The sequence below is a fragment of the Entelurus aequoreus genome, linkage group LG20 (genome assembly GCF_033978785.1).
Source record: "Entelurus aequoreus isolate RoL-2023_Sb linkage group LG20, RoL_Eaeq_v1.1, whole genome shotgun sequence".
Taxonomy (NCBI): domain Eukaryota; kingdom Metazoa; phylum Chordata; class Actinopteri; order Syngnathiformes; family Syngnathidae; genus Entelurus; species Entelurus aequoreus.
Window position 1 is genome coordinate 5,106,067 of NC_084750.1, and position 16,560 is coordinate 5,122,626.

Consider the following 16,560-nt stretch of genomic DNA (forward strand, 5'->3'; position numbering starts at 1 on the left):
AGTACACAAAGGTTTTATTTGAACATGTTAGATATGGAGAACAACATTACGCAATAATAAACAATGGATTAGATCTATAAAGTGCTTTTCTATCAAGATACTCAAAATTCAATGTCTGTCTGTGTCACGCTAAATGCAAAGTTGAACAACACAAACCTAAAAATTTAACAAGGTAGCAAATGACTTCCAAGCCATGGCTGTTACCTGAAATATTCAAATGAGGTTAGTAATCACGGCTGATGCGTTTTGACAAGTCCCAAAGTTCAAGGGTCACAAGTGTGAGACTGAAGTGCATGACAACAATGTCTGTTTTAAGCATGACATTTGCAACTTGCTGTGTACCTGACCAAAAAGGTTACATTAGTAGATAATTATCATTTTTGTGACAAAACCACATTTGAGCTTCCTATCGGGGCTAGACTGAACGTACAGGAAGGTTGCAAAAAGGGCTGCGGTGTGCAAGCAGAGGGAACATTATGTTCCATACGTCGTAAATGGACAATAGCCTTGTTACAGCTAATACGTGCTTTCACTTGCAGCTGTAACATAGCAACAATTATTTAACAATACAGTTCAACTTCATGGTGGCATGTGTTTACTGACTCATATGTCAGAACTCTTGGGTATATTCCAGTGCAAAATTCCCCTTTTTAATGTATGACTCACACTATAAGAATATTATTTTCCTTAGTTCAAAATCCCTTATTTTAACTTACTTTCATTGTTTCAAGTGTTCAGTACAAATGAAATTAAGATTATCACACATTTTCCTATGCCAACACATACAACTTCAGGGCCTGTGCATATCACGGAGCATGCATTAAATATATTTAAATCCAGAATATATAGTTACAAAACCCTATAAATTGAATCAGCAAACAAGAATTTTCTCCAATGAAGATGCAAGATAATACTTGATATTTCACATTCATTAAACGGTGCATTGTTGCTGCACTAAACATAAAAGTGTGAAAAGATGCAGCAGCCCACCTTTCTCTCCTCCTTGGGGCTCACTAATGTTACAAAGAAAGTTATTGCTTTAAAAAATAGTCATTTTAATAACAGATCACAGTGTGAAGGATCTTCTAAAGTTGTTGAAAAGTGTAAACAGAAGCAGCAGGGAAGGTCAAATTACTTCAATACCTTTTTTTCTACAAATATTCAACAGTTCAGCGTGTGGAATTTTCACTGAATGACAAATGTTCTGCACTTTGTGAGTGACTTTCATGATTAAACAAACAGCCCCAATTAAAAAAAAAAAAAAAGAAGTATACCATGACATTTTTGTGCTAATTTAACAACTTGACCCTAAAGTAAATTAAAATCAGAACAATACGTATCAGCCAAAATAAAGCAAAAAGAAAAACAAGTAATTTTTGTTCACGTATGCAAGCTATTAAAAAACATTGAAATATATAAAAAGTTGAGATTGAGCTCCTTTTTTAACAAAGCTTGTGTTTTGGAGGAGGAGGGCGAACACACACACACACACACACCGCCATTTTACTAACAAGGACGCTGTGGAGCAGCACACCCAAAAAAATGGAGGATTAAAACCAACATACAATTAGTTTGTTGCATTTGGCTCTTGAATTAACTTGCATGGGTGTTATTTCTTGACATGAAATCGACTTTACACGGCATTAGCGAGGACGAGAAGGCGCCTAACTCAAGACTCAACATGGCGTCCGTTCACTCTCACCACTTCTGTTGACATCTAACAAAAAAACATATACATTCAGCAACAACAATTACCATTTCAAAAAGATAGGTCATCTCACCGGATTTGTGGGCGGGGCGAGAGAAAAAAAAACAATAGCCAAAAAAGCGACGACTTTACACCGAGTAAGGCCAACAATCTACCCTTATAGCCCCCAAAGTATGTGCCCTTTTTTTTCGCAGTTATTGCAACGTCAATGGCGAGCGCAAGCCTATGGAATGAGTGCATGGAAGGGGGGGGTTCTGCCACTGAGGAGGCGGGGAGACGTTCTGTACATTCCTCAGCGATACATTCACTCTTCCTGCACATGGAGCCCTTGCACACAACAAGGCTGCAGCCATGCATGAGTTCATTCAAGTGGACGTGCACAACATGGCCGCGGCTGCCTATAGTCAACCTATATGCGCCCCGTCCCCTCCTCAAAAGTCCTCACAATTTCTGCAAACACAACCGCGTCGACTTACAACGCCAACATTGTAATGTCAACGAGATTTCATTGATAAATGTATTGATTTCAACACCTGGCCCCCCAAAAAGTTTTTAGAGCGCGTTCTCGGGGGGACCCACACCCGAAAGTGCACAATTTAAATGTATAAGCCCCGAGCAATAAAAAGCGCGTTCTTTGTTTGAATGAACATATAGCTCCATATGTAAACACGGGCTAGAGATGTGGAGAAGACAAACAAGTCTAGAAAGTTCCTCCCCGACTCGTATTTCGTTCCATTTGTGCAAGTTTGAGCCAAAGTCCAACGGGCTCAACGTGGACTTAAACGCATCATTGGCGGGCTGCTTCATATAGAATAGTCGCTCGGCGGCAGCCAATCAGCGAGCGCGCTGAGGCCGAGCCACAGGCGGCTGTGGGAGCGGCCGTGCTGCCCTCCGATTGGCCGGGAGCGGCGGCCAATCCGAGGGCAGCAAGTGGTGTGCGGGAGAGAGCCCACTGAAAGGCAACATGGCCCCGCTTTGATCCACTCACTCAAGGGCCCCAAAACTGCTTCTTTTTTCTTTTTTTTTAACTTTTTTTAACTTTTTAACTCAATGGAATCATACTGTAGAAGAGTATAAATTATGCCATTTACACTACTCATACACCACCTTAAATGCATTTTCCCATTGTTTTGTGTTTCAACATTTGAAAAATGATCACTTTAGCTTGTCACGTGGATAGTTATACTTGTAAAACAGACAATAAAATACCACATATTTTCATTCATTTCATTTTTTCATGTATTTCAGGCAATGACATAAAAAAGTACAAAGTTGACAACACATAATAATATAAATTAATATAGTGCAAACGGTAATGTAGTATGTAATGCATGATTGTCCAGTTTTGCCTGAAAGGGAGTGGGAAGAAGATAATTTATGTAATCCCACCCCCAGTTCTCCATTCAGTGATTATTCACATGAGTTTCACTCTTACTTTGCTCAAGGATTATAATGCATATGTTGTATCATAGTGACATTACCACAAGTAACAATAATTATTACACTGTAACAATAATTTGTATCAACAATGTAGGAATAATGAATATACCAACAATGGTAATAGACAACATAGCAATAATGGTAAGGAAACATTGAGTACATGTTAACACTTTGAGACAGAGTACAGGAGTAGGTTAATTTAAAGACCCTCATCTGTATATTTGAACCAGACCCCATGTTTGTATAATAATGATTAATAGTTTGACATTGCTTGTGTTGTAAGTCCAGTTTGTTCCATAGTTTTATTTTTCAATAATAACACTGTGAATTAATGAATTGTGTGTTGTTAAGGTGTGTGATGAGGTGGCAACTTGTCCAGGGTGTACCCCGCCTTCCGCCTGAATGCAGCTGAGATAGGCTCCAGCAACCAAAAGGGACAAGCTGTAAAAAATGGATGGATGGATGGATGTTGTTAAGGTGGTGTATATTGTTCTAATAATGTTTATTGACCGGAAATTGAATTAAAACCTCACAAGTGACACTATGTCATATCCCAGCATCATTGTATTACAATGCCAATGCTTCGTTTTCATCAACACTGTTAGAAAGGCATTATTCCAATTACATGGTTGTATAGTTTACAGTGGTTTCGCCCTGCTTTGCAGCTTCCTGAGAGGTGTTCCTAATATTTTGGTCCCCTTATCATCAATTACAAAACTGTACAATGGAGGTTTTAGATGTATGGCACTTTGCACAGATCAGGGTTGTCCAAAAAAATAAAATACCATTAAAAAAAAGGGAGGAAATAGAGCAAAAAGCCAATATTTCTATAAAGGCATACGGTTTTTAGCCATATTTTTTGCCAAATTAAAAAATATGTATAAACTGATCAAAGTATGTTTAGATATTTCAGTTACCACTGTAATTACCGGACTACAATACTCTTCATTCAACGACTGTAAATAATGTAAAAACAAGAGTATAAAGAAGTCATACTGTTCCATTACCTTTGTTCATACTACTGTCACTACTCAACTGCCAAAGAACTGTAGACACCTTAATATTTGTTGCTTCCTATACTGTTATACTATTTGATATTGCACTGGTACTGTATTTGACTACTGTACTTCTACTTGTACTGATACTTCTTGTGACTTATTGTGCAACGTATTGTCTTGTAATTAATGTACATCAGAGCTATTCCAATTTTTGTATTTTTTTGTATTTAGTGTATTATCTGCAACTAGTGTTTAGATCCCACTGTACGCAATATCTGAAGAGCATGGGGGAAAAAAAGCATTTCACTGTAGTGTAGTGTAGTGTACTCTGCATGTGACTAATAAAACCTTAAACATTACTCTAGTGGGGAAAATGTTTGGCCACTATAAATGGTTGATTAATGCAATTATCCACCAGCCAAAATATTAGGCACAACTACACACTCCAAAATAAACATGCTCAGTTTTGATTGACGCATTTTTCATTTCATGTTTATTTGCAGCGTCCGTCCTGGTAAATAAATCTACATGCTGCAATTCCACACCACTGTCATCTACGTCACAGAAATAATCCCTGATATTATAAAAGCAATTGTGTGTCGTTTTTATTTATGCTCGTTGTGTGCATGGCAACAGCCAACAGGCCCGTGACCTTTGACAACACACCAGACAAGAGATGTCCATTAAAAAAGAACACCTTCTATACGTTAGGACGCCATGTTTTCATAGCCCCTCCCACTTCTTCCTGCAACGCCAATATGGCAGCCGGGACCTCGCGGTTGGACGGTTGGTGGTTTGTTCGGAGAACATTAGGCCGACGTGTTCACCGCTAAAGTGGCCCAACGAGGAAAAGCGTGACCCCCCCCAGAAAAACACGGTACATATAACTCAGGTGAAGGTGCACTCGGGTGTAGCTTTGAGTAACTTGGGGAGGGCAAGATGGACGCCCTCATTTTGAATAGCAATACGTGTTGGCCCAAAGTCAGTGTACCTTTTTGAAATGATATACTTTCAACACGGCTCGTTATATATGTCTATTAACAGCGGGGCTGCGTGGAGTCATTTCATTTATGAATGGCCCCACCTCCATTCTGTGTCCACTTAGCAGCAACATGAGCGTGTCCATGCCCGCGCGCGTGCATGTTTTACTATGGCCGCCTCGACCAATCAGGAGGCAGAGCCGCCATTCTCGTAAAGATACTCCATTTTTTTTTTTTTTTTCCGCTCCCCTCAACGCATCCACTCCCCTTCACCGCCGCCGCCGCCGCCGCCTTCGCCGCCGCTGTCCCCACCCCAGATTCCCGAGCAATTTTCCCTCAATCCCAAAACACTTAATTGAGCAATTGGGAGTCCTCACGTGTGGGCTGATTTGTAGTTTGAACACGTGGCTCATTCAAAGAAAAAAAAAAAAAAAAAAAGGCGTATTTCCCCTTTCCTCCTCTTCCTCCTCTTCCTCCTCCTCCTCTTCTTCGTCTTGTTGCTTGTGTCGACCCAGCAGAGGCGGGCGCCTGCCGTTAGCGTGTGTGTCACATTCTCCGTCTCTTCGCCCCAAAAAAGGCTTTTCGGAGGAAGACTCAAAAGTAGTTTCTCCTCCCTTTTCCCCCTCCACTCGTCGTGGTTTTGGAAGATTAATAATTAAGCGTTTATTTATTGCGCGGCGAAAGAGGGACGACGAGGGAGCGCAACCAGGCTGCCAATTTAAAAAATCTATCTTTTTTTTTTTTTTTTTCTTTTTAAATTGTTGCTGCTTTTTTTTAAATTTTTTTTTTTTTTACTCCAAACACTGCAGACCCCCAGTGGGAAGCGTTGAGGTGGTCTGTGCGTGAATATGAATAAGCTATACATCGGCAACGTGAGCGCAGAGGCCAGCGAGGAGGACTTCGAAACTATCTTTGACAAATGGAAGATCCCCCACTCCGGTCCTTTTCTAGTCAAGACCGGCTATGCCTTCGTGGACTGTCCCGATGAGAAGACCGCGATGAAGGCAATCGATACTCTTTCAGGTGAGACCTTCTCTTGTGATATTTGTTTTAATGCGTTGTGCCTGCACGGGGTTAAAGGTCATCGGCTTCTCTGTGAACCATCTCGTGTGCTTTTTGTGTGGCCATTTTGCCCATGCTGACACACCAGGTGGTTTAATTGTGTTGCACAAATGTAGGCCAACTACGAAGCACACAGTGGCCCCCTTTTTTTTTTCTCAAGAACATGTTTTTTTTTTTTTTTTTTTTAAAGCACACAAATGTTTTCCTTCTATAAAATATCCAAATCACTCATTATTTTATAGGTAAAGTTGAACTCCATGGAAAACTTCTGGAAGTCGAACATTCTGTGCCAAAACGCCAGAGGTGAGCGTTTTCATTTTAATTGAGCAAAAGTTTGTTGATATTGTTTTTTTAAGGTGTCCCCTAAATGTTGTGGGGGGTCAATGAAAAGGGGGCGTATGGTTGTAGCTACTCCCCCCCCCCTCTCTCGCCATGACTGTGGGGTGCTCCAAAAAAAATTGCCTTTCGGCTCAACCGTCATACCTTTTTTATTTTTTATGTTTCCCCATGCCCAGATCCAATTTAAAAAGTGCAATGGCTGCACAGATAATGCCTTTCAATCAAGTTTTATCGTCATTTAGCTAGTGTAACAAAATGAGAAAGTGTTTAATAAAATACAAATAAAACACTCTTGGAGGAGGGGTGGCAGGCGTGCAGCACAGGCCTTCTGGAGTCGTCCATTTGAAGGATCTCCTCGTCACTACGCTGCCTTCCGCCCTCTCCTTTTGCACAATGTGCGTCTCTCTCTCGCTCATGCATGAGATGGACTCCCAGACACCATGCAGAATTAGAAACCCGGGGCCCAAAGTCACACAAAACCTGGTCTGCACACTTAACGATTGGAAGGTATTTCCAAACACTAGCTTCTTTATTTATTTAATTTTTTTTTTCAGAACCAGCAGCCTCATTCATACGTATTTTTATTTAAACTGATTTAACGTGGTGGCTTGATTAAATTATCAGCACATTGGAAAATACAACAGTCCCATTTTAGGACTCAAGAGTACGTTTTACTGTTTTAAAAAAACGACATGTCAGGACCAAAAAAATGTATTGGAGTCCAGTCATTTTTGTGGTTTGTTTTTAAAGGTTGGAATTTTGTCTTGAACGAATTAATATGTGCTAGTCTTTTACACAAAATGGTGTTATTTCAAGCAAGTTCCAACCCCTCCTATATACCCTATTCGGCGTAGTCACGTCAAACTATTGCACTAATTGATAATATACTCTACGTACACACACACACACATGCTGGGCCATTCTTTGCATTCTGCAAATATCAGCTGGGGGGATGGGAGCAGGGGGCTTGGCCAATCACGGTGCCTTTAACCTTTGGTCTCCTTCGGAAAAGGAAGTGCTTTAAGCAGGGAGGAACAAACGCAAGCGTGGGTCCAGTTTGGGTTGCAAAACGATGTGGTAGAAGAAGTAGTAAGGATTGTGGTGCATGGGACCAAGTTGTCTGCTCTCCTTAGACTGGATTCTAGAAAAATACAAATAACTTGTCCATTTGTGATTTATTTAAAAAAAAAAAATCAATTTCTCGTTCTAGTCAAAATGCATATCAATCACGCAGGAGAAAAAAGCAATTTTTAAGTTAAATGCTGGTTGATATTGTCAGTCACATTTAAAAAAAATATTTGTATTCATAAAAAATGGAGGGAAAAAATCCATGTACATTTTGACAGATTTGTGACTATTATGTGCACGAGGTGGTGGATAAAATGCAGCGGGCACATCCCAAAATGCCAGCTGAGTCACATGTGCAAGGGGGAAAAGATGGCGTGGCTATAAGAGAGGAAGTGTGTTATTTATTGGTATATATTCTGAATGAACACTTGTGTTTTTAATAATGTGTTTTGAAATATGGAACAGAAGCCAACAGTCTAAAGATGCTCGGTGGATTTGGGAATTTTGGGTCAAAAGGTCACTGTGGGGCCCACCTGCGTGTAAAAAAAAAAAAAAAAAAGGGGGGGGGGGGTGAAGCGTGTGAGGATTGTGAATGTGGCCCCTTGTCGCCGTGGTCTACCTTTTCCACATTTGACTATTCGGTCAATGGCGGTTTAAGGGGGCGGCGAAGGCAAAGACCCAAATGTGCAACAGTCCTTTCAGTTGAGTCACCTCGTGCTGCTGAGAGTCAACTCTTTGGAATGTTCGTAGGGAATCCATCCCAAACGCTGGGCCCTCAATGTATCTTTTTGGGGGTGGGCCCCTGTTGTGTGCCGCTGCTACCTTCATGCAACCCCCGCCATTTTTGTTTCTCTCACTCTGTACCCCAGCGGCGAGCTATAGGCAAGCTATAGCCTATTCCAACGTAGATAAGGAGCCCCGCTTGGTGGTCACATGACAAAGCAGTCACTCCTGCCCCCCCCCCTTCCCACTTTTAGCCCAGCTCTCTATGTTCCTGTCAGTAGACTTGCCCGTGTCCATGGAAACAGGGCCCCACCCCCACAGGGTAGAGTGGGCCCTTGTTACCCTTCCCTGAAACCTGACCAGCCCCCTTCAGCCTGCGCCACCACCACACCCCGCTCGCCCGAGTCTGCACAGGGAATGTATGGAGGACCCCCACCTACCCCCACCACGCTAACCCCGGCTGACTTCTTCTGTCTGTGGCGCTATAGGTCGGCCCCCGGTGCATTTGCGCAGTTCACATGGCGTTCCCACCGCAATGCAGAGCACACAGAATGCGTGGGGAGGCGGAGGATGGTAGTGGTGGTAGGGGGAGGCGGATCAGCCAGGAATGGTGCACAGTTGGCCGGAAAGGGCTGGAATTCCTCTTGGAGGTTATCTGTGAATTTTCGACGCAATTTAGAGTTGAGTGGGTGACGTGGCAAATGGGGCCCATTGTTGATCTTCTTTTCATTGAACTCATCAATAAATATACATTTCATATATACTCTACTAAAAGGCAGGCTTTTATTGAAAAAGTAGTTTTTGCTTCACCAGGAAACTTTTTGTTGCATGTAGGGCCTGGCTTCCTCCAAATATACTCTAATATCCTGCTGAGAACCTGTGTCCTCCACAGTGGACAGTTTTGTCAGAGCCACACATTTCTGGAGAGGGAGGAAAAACAAAAAAAAGCCATGTTGTGCAAAACACAATTGTCCACTGCAGAGGACACTGGTTCTCAGGAGGATAAAAGGTCAAGACCTAGGAGTAGGGCTGTGAAAATGAAGAAGTGAACTTCTGTGATTAATCACCAAAAATGACACAAGAACACACTTTGATCCATCATGTCATTTATTTTGAGCGTACAAGCTCTTATACCTGAGCCACTATACGCTCAGGAGACTCCGACTGGTGTGCTTTCACTCCAAAATACATCCTGAAATAACTTGAGATAAAATTGTTGGCACCTTTTGTACAAATTAGATTCAAATAAAACATTCTGACAAAAAATGTCATTTGTGCACAAATGTGGGTCTTTTCCTAAGCAAATTTTAATTATGCAAGCCATAATGATTAATTTTAATTCCAAAATGTTACTAATCTGATTTTTTATTTATTTTTTAAATCTATGTGTGTGTGTGTGTGTGTGTATATATATATATATGTATATATATATATATGTATATATATATATATATATATATATATAATATATTACTGTATGCATATGTATAAATATTACATGTTATTTGCAATAACAGTGCAATACATTTTCATAACATGGTCACTACTGCCTAGTTTCTCTTGTTATAGTCTTATTTTTATTGTTGTTGCTTTTTTATTTTTATTCTTGTAATATTTTCTATTTTATTTCCATTTATACCCCCATTATTTACTTTTTACTTTTTTAAATTCGATCTCAATTCTGTACACTTCTGCTGGAATTTTAATTTTCCTGAGGGAACTCTCCTGAAGGAATCAATGACGTACTATCTATCTATTTAATATTGCTACTATGGTACATTTTTAGTCTACTTTATACCGGCATTATCCTTTCCATCCTTACCCTTTCCATCCTTTAACTGAGCTACTGTGTGGAACAATTTCCCTTGTGGATCGATAAAGTTGGTCTAAGTCTATATAAACATTAAACATTTCATCAAATAATTGTAAGATAGGGAGGTAGTTTTCCAATAGCACAAAACCTGTAGCTTGGTTTGATTTATTGTACAAAAAACATTCCTAGAAGTTTGTATTTTTATTTTTTATGAACAGCCTGCTGGAGCTGCTTTTGGGTTGTTGCATGTTGCGTTTTAGTGTGTGCACATGAGGCCGCCATATGTACATTCACGTTTGTCAACAGGCCGTGGACTTTGGAGTGGCCTCCTTTTTTTTTCTTTTCTATACAAACACTTGTGAAACTCCTCCAAATGCCTCCTTTGCTCCTCCGGAGTCATGTGACCTCCGCATGTCCTGACTTCATGTCAGAAGGTTGGCCCCCCCCCCCCGACACAGCTGGTGGCTCCTGTTAATGTGCTCGCTCAAGGCGTCATTATTGACTTAAGTCATTTGTTTACAGCGCTGTCCACCATCTTTTTTTATTGTCATCCAAATAGGTGGGCTTTTAACCTTTTCAAACGAGTGTTTTATATTAAGTGTCTGTACGCACCTGCTGGCCGAATGCACACATTTCTCGTATGACTGCAGAAGGGATTTGATGTTAGTTTCTGCACTAAATACTGTCTCTTTTGTCAAATAAAACGCCATTAAGAACTTATCAGATGTTTACCCATTCATCAGTCCTTCGTCTTCTTTTTTGCTTGTCCACAGGAGCTGCAAGCTCCAGATCAGGAACATCCCGCCTGACATGCAGTGGGAGGTGAGTGCAAACAGGCTGCTAAATGCTAGCAGGCTGCTAAATGCTAGCAGGCTGCTAAATGCTAGCAGGGTTTAGGCCACCATGGTGCACCCCAACTGGCCTCTCTCGCTCTGTCATTTTGTTCCTCTTCTCAGCCTATATAGCACATGCTCCGTTGGTGTGCAGATGGCTCGGCTCAGGCCAGGCGAGCGCACCAAGCAGGGCCAACTGTGGTTGGAACAAATGATTTGACATTGTGACGCTCATTTTTTGGGGAGGTGTTTTGAGTGGATCCTGTTGTTAGTTGTCAAAGCAGACTGGCTCACTTTCTGTGTTAAATAACTTTGTTTGTTCAGTTGGAGTGTCTTTCAATACACATCGTGTCGGTGTGTGTGTGTGTGTGTTAATCAATTGCATTGTTTCTTGGATTTACCTTCCTGGTTCTTAGGACAGTATAGATTTTTTTTTTTAATAGCAATCAAAGTTAGTGACTGTTGCCTTACCTCCGTCCTAATGACGTCATTTATCAAATAACTTCATGTTGGGCAGGTGATGCGGGTTAGGAAGGAGTATAAAATGTCTTCTGGTGAACAAGTGTTTTGCGTAATAAAGCCTTTTTTTTTTTTTTCCTGAAATGTGTGACGAAAAAATTAATAAAAAATAGGGCTTTCAAAATTGACGAGTTAACTCGTGTGGTTAATCAAAAAATGATTGCATTAATCATGAGCACACCTACTTTAATCATGCAATTTGTTTTGAGCGTGCAAACTTTTACCTTAACCACTATAGAATCAGTGATCACATCAATATTATGTCAGTACGAAAATGAGTGACGGGACTCCGACTGGTGTGCTTTCACTCCAAAATACATCCTGAAACAACTTGAGATAAAACTGTTGGCACGTTTTGTGCAGATTAATGACATCCATTCAAGCAAAATGTTTAAAAACATTGCTGGATGACATTCTGACAATAAAATTGTATTTGTGTTCAAATATCGGTGTCTTTTCTTGAGCAAATTTTAATTATAAAAGCGAGTAATCTGTGATTAATCATGATCCATCAGATTTTTAAAAATGTGATTAATCTGATTAGGAAAAAATTTATAACATTCATTGGACAGCCCAACTAAAAACAAATGTCCACTGCAGATGATGCTGGTTCTCCGGAAAATTCCCACAGTCTAAAATCCTTTTTATTAGAGAAAACAATAAGCTTGCCTCAAATAGTCAAATGTATTGGAATTAATTATAAAATGTGTGTGCCATGATAAATACCATTTTCAGTAACACACCGTTTGAATCTGAAGAATCAACACAGGACAATTAAACTGAGTAATTTTATGCTTGAAATTTGAAAAAAAATAGCTGTGTAGCAATTAAGGCTACAACAATTAATCGATTTAATTCAATTAGAAAAAAGCTTCGATTTAGATACTGTTGCTTTGATTAATTGTTTAATGAGTGCAAGTAGTTAAACATAGATCAAATCTGGACCTCACGGGGTGCCTGGAACCTAAAATACACTGATATAGTTTCTGCTAGGCTGCTGCAATAAAGCAAACATGAGAGCGGTGTGGTGAATGGGCAGCACATAGTTTTAAAAATATATATTTAACATGTTTTTTGATGCAACTATAAACTGTAAAGATAACCGCAGTAAATCGCCTGATGTTTGTAGATCAAAAATGATTGGAAAACATTGATTGATGACTGCACTTTGATAAACTAACTGACTGGGGCTAGCTTAAATGCTAACATGCAAACAAGAGACATTAACGTCTTTCACCATTAGGAATCGACATACCGCGATCTAAACTTGTATAACGCATTACTGTCTGAGCAACTGAGATATTTAATTGTGTACATTGAACCGACAAGCTGTGTTCTCTTAGAACAGAGTGATCCTTCTAACTCAGGGAAATATGAGACAGTGGTGTTTTTAGGGTGCGTTCAAGGACCGCTGAACAGAGTAGGATGCCACAACGCCCGTCAGAAATGATAATAAATAGATTGTTACGCACATTTCATTTAAAGAAATCTTAAAATACAAAGCAGTATTTAAAACAATCGAAGGTTGGCCAATAAAACAGATAAAATACTAAAACACTCTTGGAAAAGCCACTATTTTGCATGTTTTGTTTCTTCCACTTCACTAATAGTGTCTATTTTAATTATAAAAATAAAACTTGAGTGTGTAAGTATTTTTTGCTATATATTTATAGCTATGACACATTCCTACATACAGGGTGAAACGGTTGATGTGCATTCATTAAAGTGTTATGACAAGCAGAAAAATATTTTATTCCAACCAATTTCCCTAAAATTTGCATGAGGCTATAGTGTTTGACCCAATTAATGGAACAACCAATGGATATATTACTGTATAGCTGCAGCCCTAGTAGCATTATTACAATACACTAGCATCATGTCAATATTGTTTTGAGGCAAAATCCCCAACAAACTGAAGCAAAAGTGTCCTCAGCAGGGTTGGAATTAAAATGCCATCTTTTTATTTCTTAAATGGTTAACCATTTTTAGACAAGACAGTAAAATATATTGAACTACTACACTGCTTGATTTAAATCAAAAACAAAAAAGCACTGACTGTGTGTGTGTGTGTGTGTGTGGGTGTGTGTGTGGGTGTGTGTGTGTGTGTGTGTGTGTGTGTGTGCGTCTGTGTGTGTGTAATAAGTGTTACATTTGAACTCCAATATATTTTATAGTGCCTTAATATTGATTGCACACTTGCATTTTTGGGGATATATTTAAAAGTTAAAGTGTGTGTGGCCCAATCTTGGGTCACAAATGGGCATTTGAGCCTCCCCGCCCTACTCGTCACTATCATTTGGTGTGTGCAGTGTACGCTTGGAGTATTGTTAGACCTCAAGAAAGTGGTTCACATGGTAACTGACTCGTGGATTTGTCCAATTTCACCCTGATTCGCTCCTTGTGATCAAATATTCACAGACGGGCTTGCGTGTGTTTGTGTGCGATATGGTGGGCTGGCGGTTGCCTACGCATGCAGCTCCACGTCTACGCATGTTGCTAGCATGTGGCCGACAGTAGTTTGCCTTCTCCAAAGGTGACACGGAGGTCTCCCTCTCCCTCGAGAGGAGGGCTTTAGAAAAGAAGAGGCTAATCTTTTGACGCCAAGGCCTCGTGTGTATTTTATCAGCTAGATAGGAGTGGGTCATGGTGCGTGCAGGCCCTCAACGTGAGCGTGCGGCCGTCTTCCCAAGCTGTAGTAAGGTGGGTGGGCCTGGAGCCCTTTCCTTCCCGACCATGTGCTCCGATTCACAGAATGTGTAGCATGAGCTTGCTCCCCTCCCCCCTCCAGCCCTGTCTTCCTGCTGGAATGCACCCCACCCTTTTCCTGAATGGCCTGCATTCCCATTGGCCGGCCCCCGCGGAGCGACGTGCGGCTCAACCAGCCAGCAGCCGGCGTGGTGTTGAGTGGCAGGAGCGAGCCAATGAGCCGTAGTCGACATGGCAGAGAGGCGGGAGGATGCTTGGTTGGCGGATCAGCCAAGAGGTGTGTGTGTGTGTGTGTGTGTGTGTGTGTGTGTGTGTGTGTGTGTGTGTGTGTGTGTGTGTGTGTGTGTGTGTGTGTGTGTGTGTGTGTGTGTGTGTGTGTGTGTGTGTGTGTGTGTGTGTGTGTGTGTGTGTGTGTGTGTGTGTGTGTGTGTGTGTGTGTGTGTGTGTGTGTGTGTGTGTGTGTGTGTGTGTGTGTGTGTGTGTGTGTGTGTGTGTGTGTGTGTGTGTGTGTGTGTGTGTGTGTGTGTGTGTGTGTGTATGTGTGTAAAGGGAGGGGGGGGTCTTGTTGGCTGGGAAGTGGGCTTGAGCACTTTGGGGGTGTGGTGTCGGGTTCAACAGAGCATGGTCAAAGGTCTTGGAACCCATGCTCCCCCTCTGGCCCGCAGTTGACCACGTCCATGAATTCAAATCCTGCGCCCCAAGCCAACTTGATGCGTCTCCACTTTTTTTTTTTCCGTCCCCCTACGTGAATAATTGTCTTAATTGGTCTTGTTTGTATTTTAAACTGAAGCCCCGCCCAGCAGAACATGAAATACACAATCCAATGACAGGCAACTCGAGTGCTGGAATAAATCTGCTGACTTTCTAAGTGTTAGACCTTCTTTTCATGGTTGTAGTTTGCAGTGCACTTCATCTAATGTCATATCACTAGTTTTTGTCACAGCTCTGGAATCTGATTAGAGGGCCTCTATTGAGTTCCTCAAAGGTTTGAGTAGGAGCCACAAGATATGTATAGATGTATATATTCTACGACGTGCTGTGGCTCGGCTATTCCGGCTTTTCCTGGAAAACAAAAAGTCCCAGTCAAAGCCGACAAATAATTTTTCCTCATGGATTTTTTTTCTTTTCCTGCAGGTCCTGGATGGCATGTTGGCCCAGTATGGTGCCGTAGAGAGCTGTGAACAAGGTACATTCAGTTTTTGCCTCGTAGAATGCGTGTAACTTGGGTCTAACGAGTGAGTGGCTCTGCCGTGTGCTCCTTCACAGTCAACACTGAGACGGAGACTGCAGTGGTCAATGTTCGCTACACAGCCAAGGACCAGGCCAGGCTGTGAGTACACAATCCATGCATCAACTCTTATTCTGGCCTAGAGATGTGTCTCACACATGCTCAAAAGCCAACTTGACTGGAATGCCAATGAGTTGGAAGCAAGCAGGGTTAAATGTGACATTTAGTGCCCCCTAGTGTTCACCAATCACTCGCTTGCCTGTGAAGTGCACTTCAAGCTTTGCTGCGGAACAAAAATCCAATGATCTGCATGCCATGCACGTTAGTGTCCCTAATATTTGAACCGTTTTCTGGACATAAATCATGTCTGGAAAGACCAAGACGTGCTTTTCTGTGCACAATAACATGGGTTTCCAATGGCTGGGAAGAATACAGAAAACCTCAGTTTGCTGCTAACTGAATAGGCAAAATTTTAATGTTCCAAAAAATGATAGGAAGGCCCTGGTTGTATCATATGCATGTCAACAGCAAAAGATGGTCCAGAGTAGCAAAATACCTTACTTTTATTTCTTTACTCAAGTAAAAGTATTCATCCAAGTAATTAAGTAAGCGTTCATTGAAAAAACTACCGTATTTTACAGACCACAGGGTGCACTGATTGTAAGTAGCACTGCCGATGAGCGTGTCTATACAGGTCTACATAAAAAACCTCATACTTTAATTTTGTTTCTACATGTAAACAATTCCTTGTGGTCTACATAACATGCCATGCTGGGCAAAATATTGCATAGATGTTTTACAAACAATCTTCAAGACACTTTCTGACCGTCTCTTCAGTATACGTTGTTTTGTGAGCGCTCTTATTTATGTGCCTCCACTTCGACAGCGTCTTTTCCCCATCTTTGTTTTACCGCTAGTTTTTAGCGCTTCCATAGCGAGTCTACTGACGGATATAAGTTAGAAGTGTACACTACCTTATATTAGAAATGGCAACAGCGGAGGATGAATGCCCCTCAACAAGAGGATAGAGAAAAGGGAGCTTTTGATTACGGCGCGGACTCCAATGGCGGTCGCGCACAAATGTTCAGGACTTATGCAGATCCCAAATACACACCAGCAGGTACCAGAAGGTAAGAAAAGTTG

The 16,560-nt window shown here is 41.2% G+C and overlaps 1 protein-coding gene across 2 annotated transcripts in view; it reads left to right on the top strand.

Annotated features, from left to right (window-relative positions):
• The first annotated feature begins 4,888 nt into the window (after positions 1 to 4,888).
• The window catches only part of LOC133635867 (insulin-like growth factor 2 mRNA-binding protein 3), a 35,046-nt gene continuing 23,374 nt past the window's right edge, over positions 4,889 to 16,560 (top strand). The window contains exons 1-6 of one of the 2 annotated variants that reach the window (XM_062029270.1): positions 4,889 to 5,038; positions 5,936 to 6,149; positions 6,431 to 6,491; positions 10,905 to 10,953; positions 15,324 to 15,375; positions 15,456 to 15,519. In XM_062029270.1, coding sequence (XP_061885254.1) covers positions 5,975 to 6,149; positions 6,431 to 6,491; positions 10,905 to 10,953; positions 15,324 to 15,375; positions 15,456 to 15,519 — 401 coding nt within the window. In that variant the 5' untranslated portion in view covers positions 4,889 to 5,038; positions 5,936 to 5,974. The remainder of the gene's footprint in view (positions 5,039 to 5,935; positions 6,150 to 6,430; positions 6,492 to 10,904; positions 10,954 to 15,323; positions 15,376 to 15,455; positions 15,520 to 16,560) is intronic. The other variant, XM_062029271.1, reaches the window with a different exon arrangement.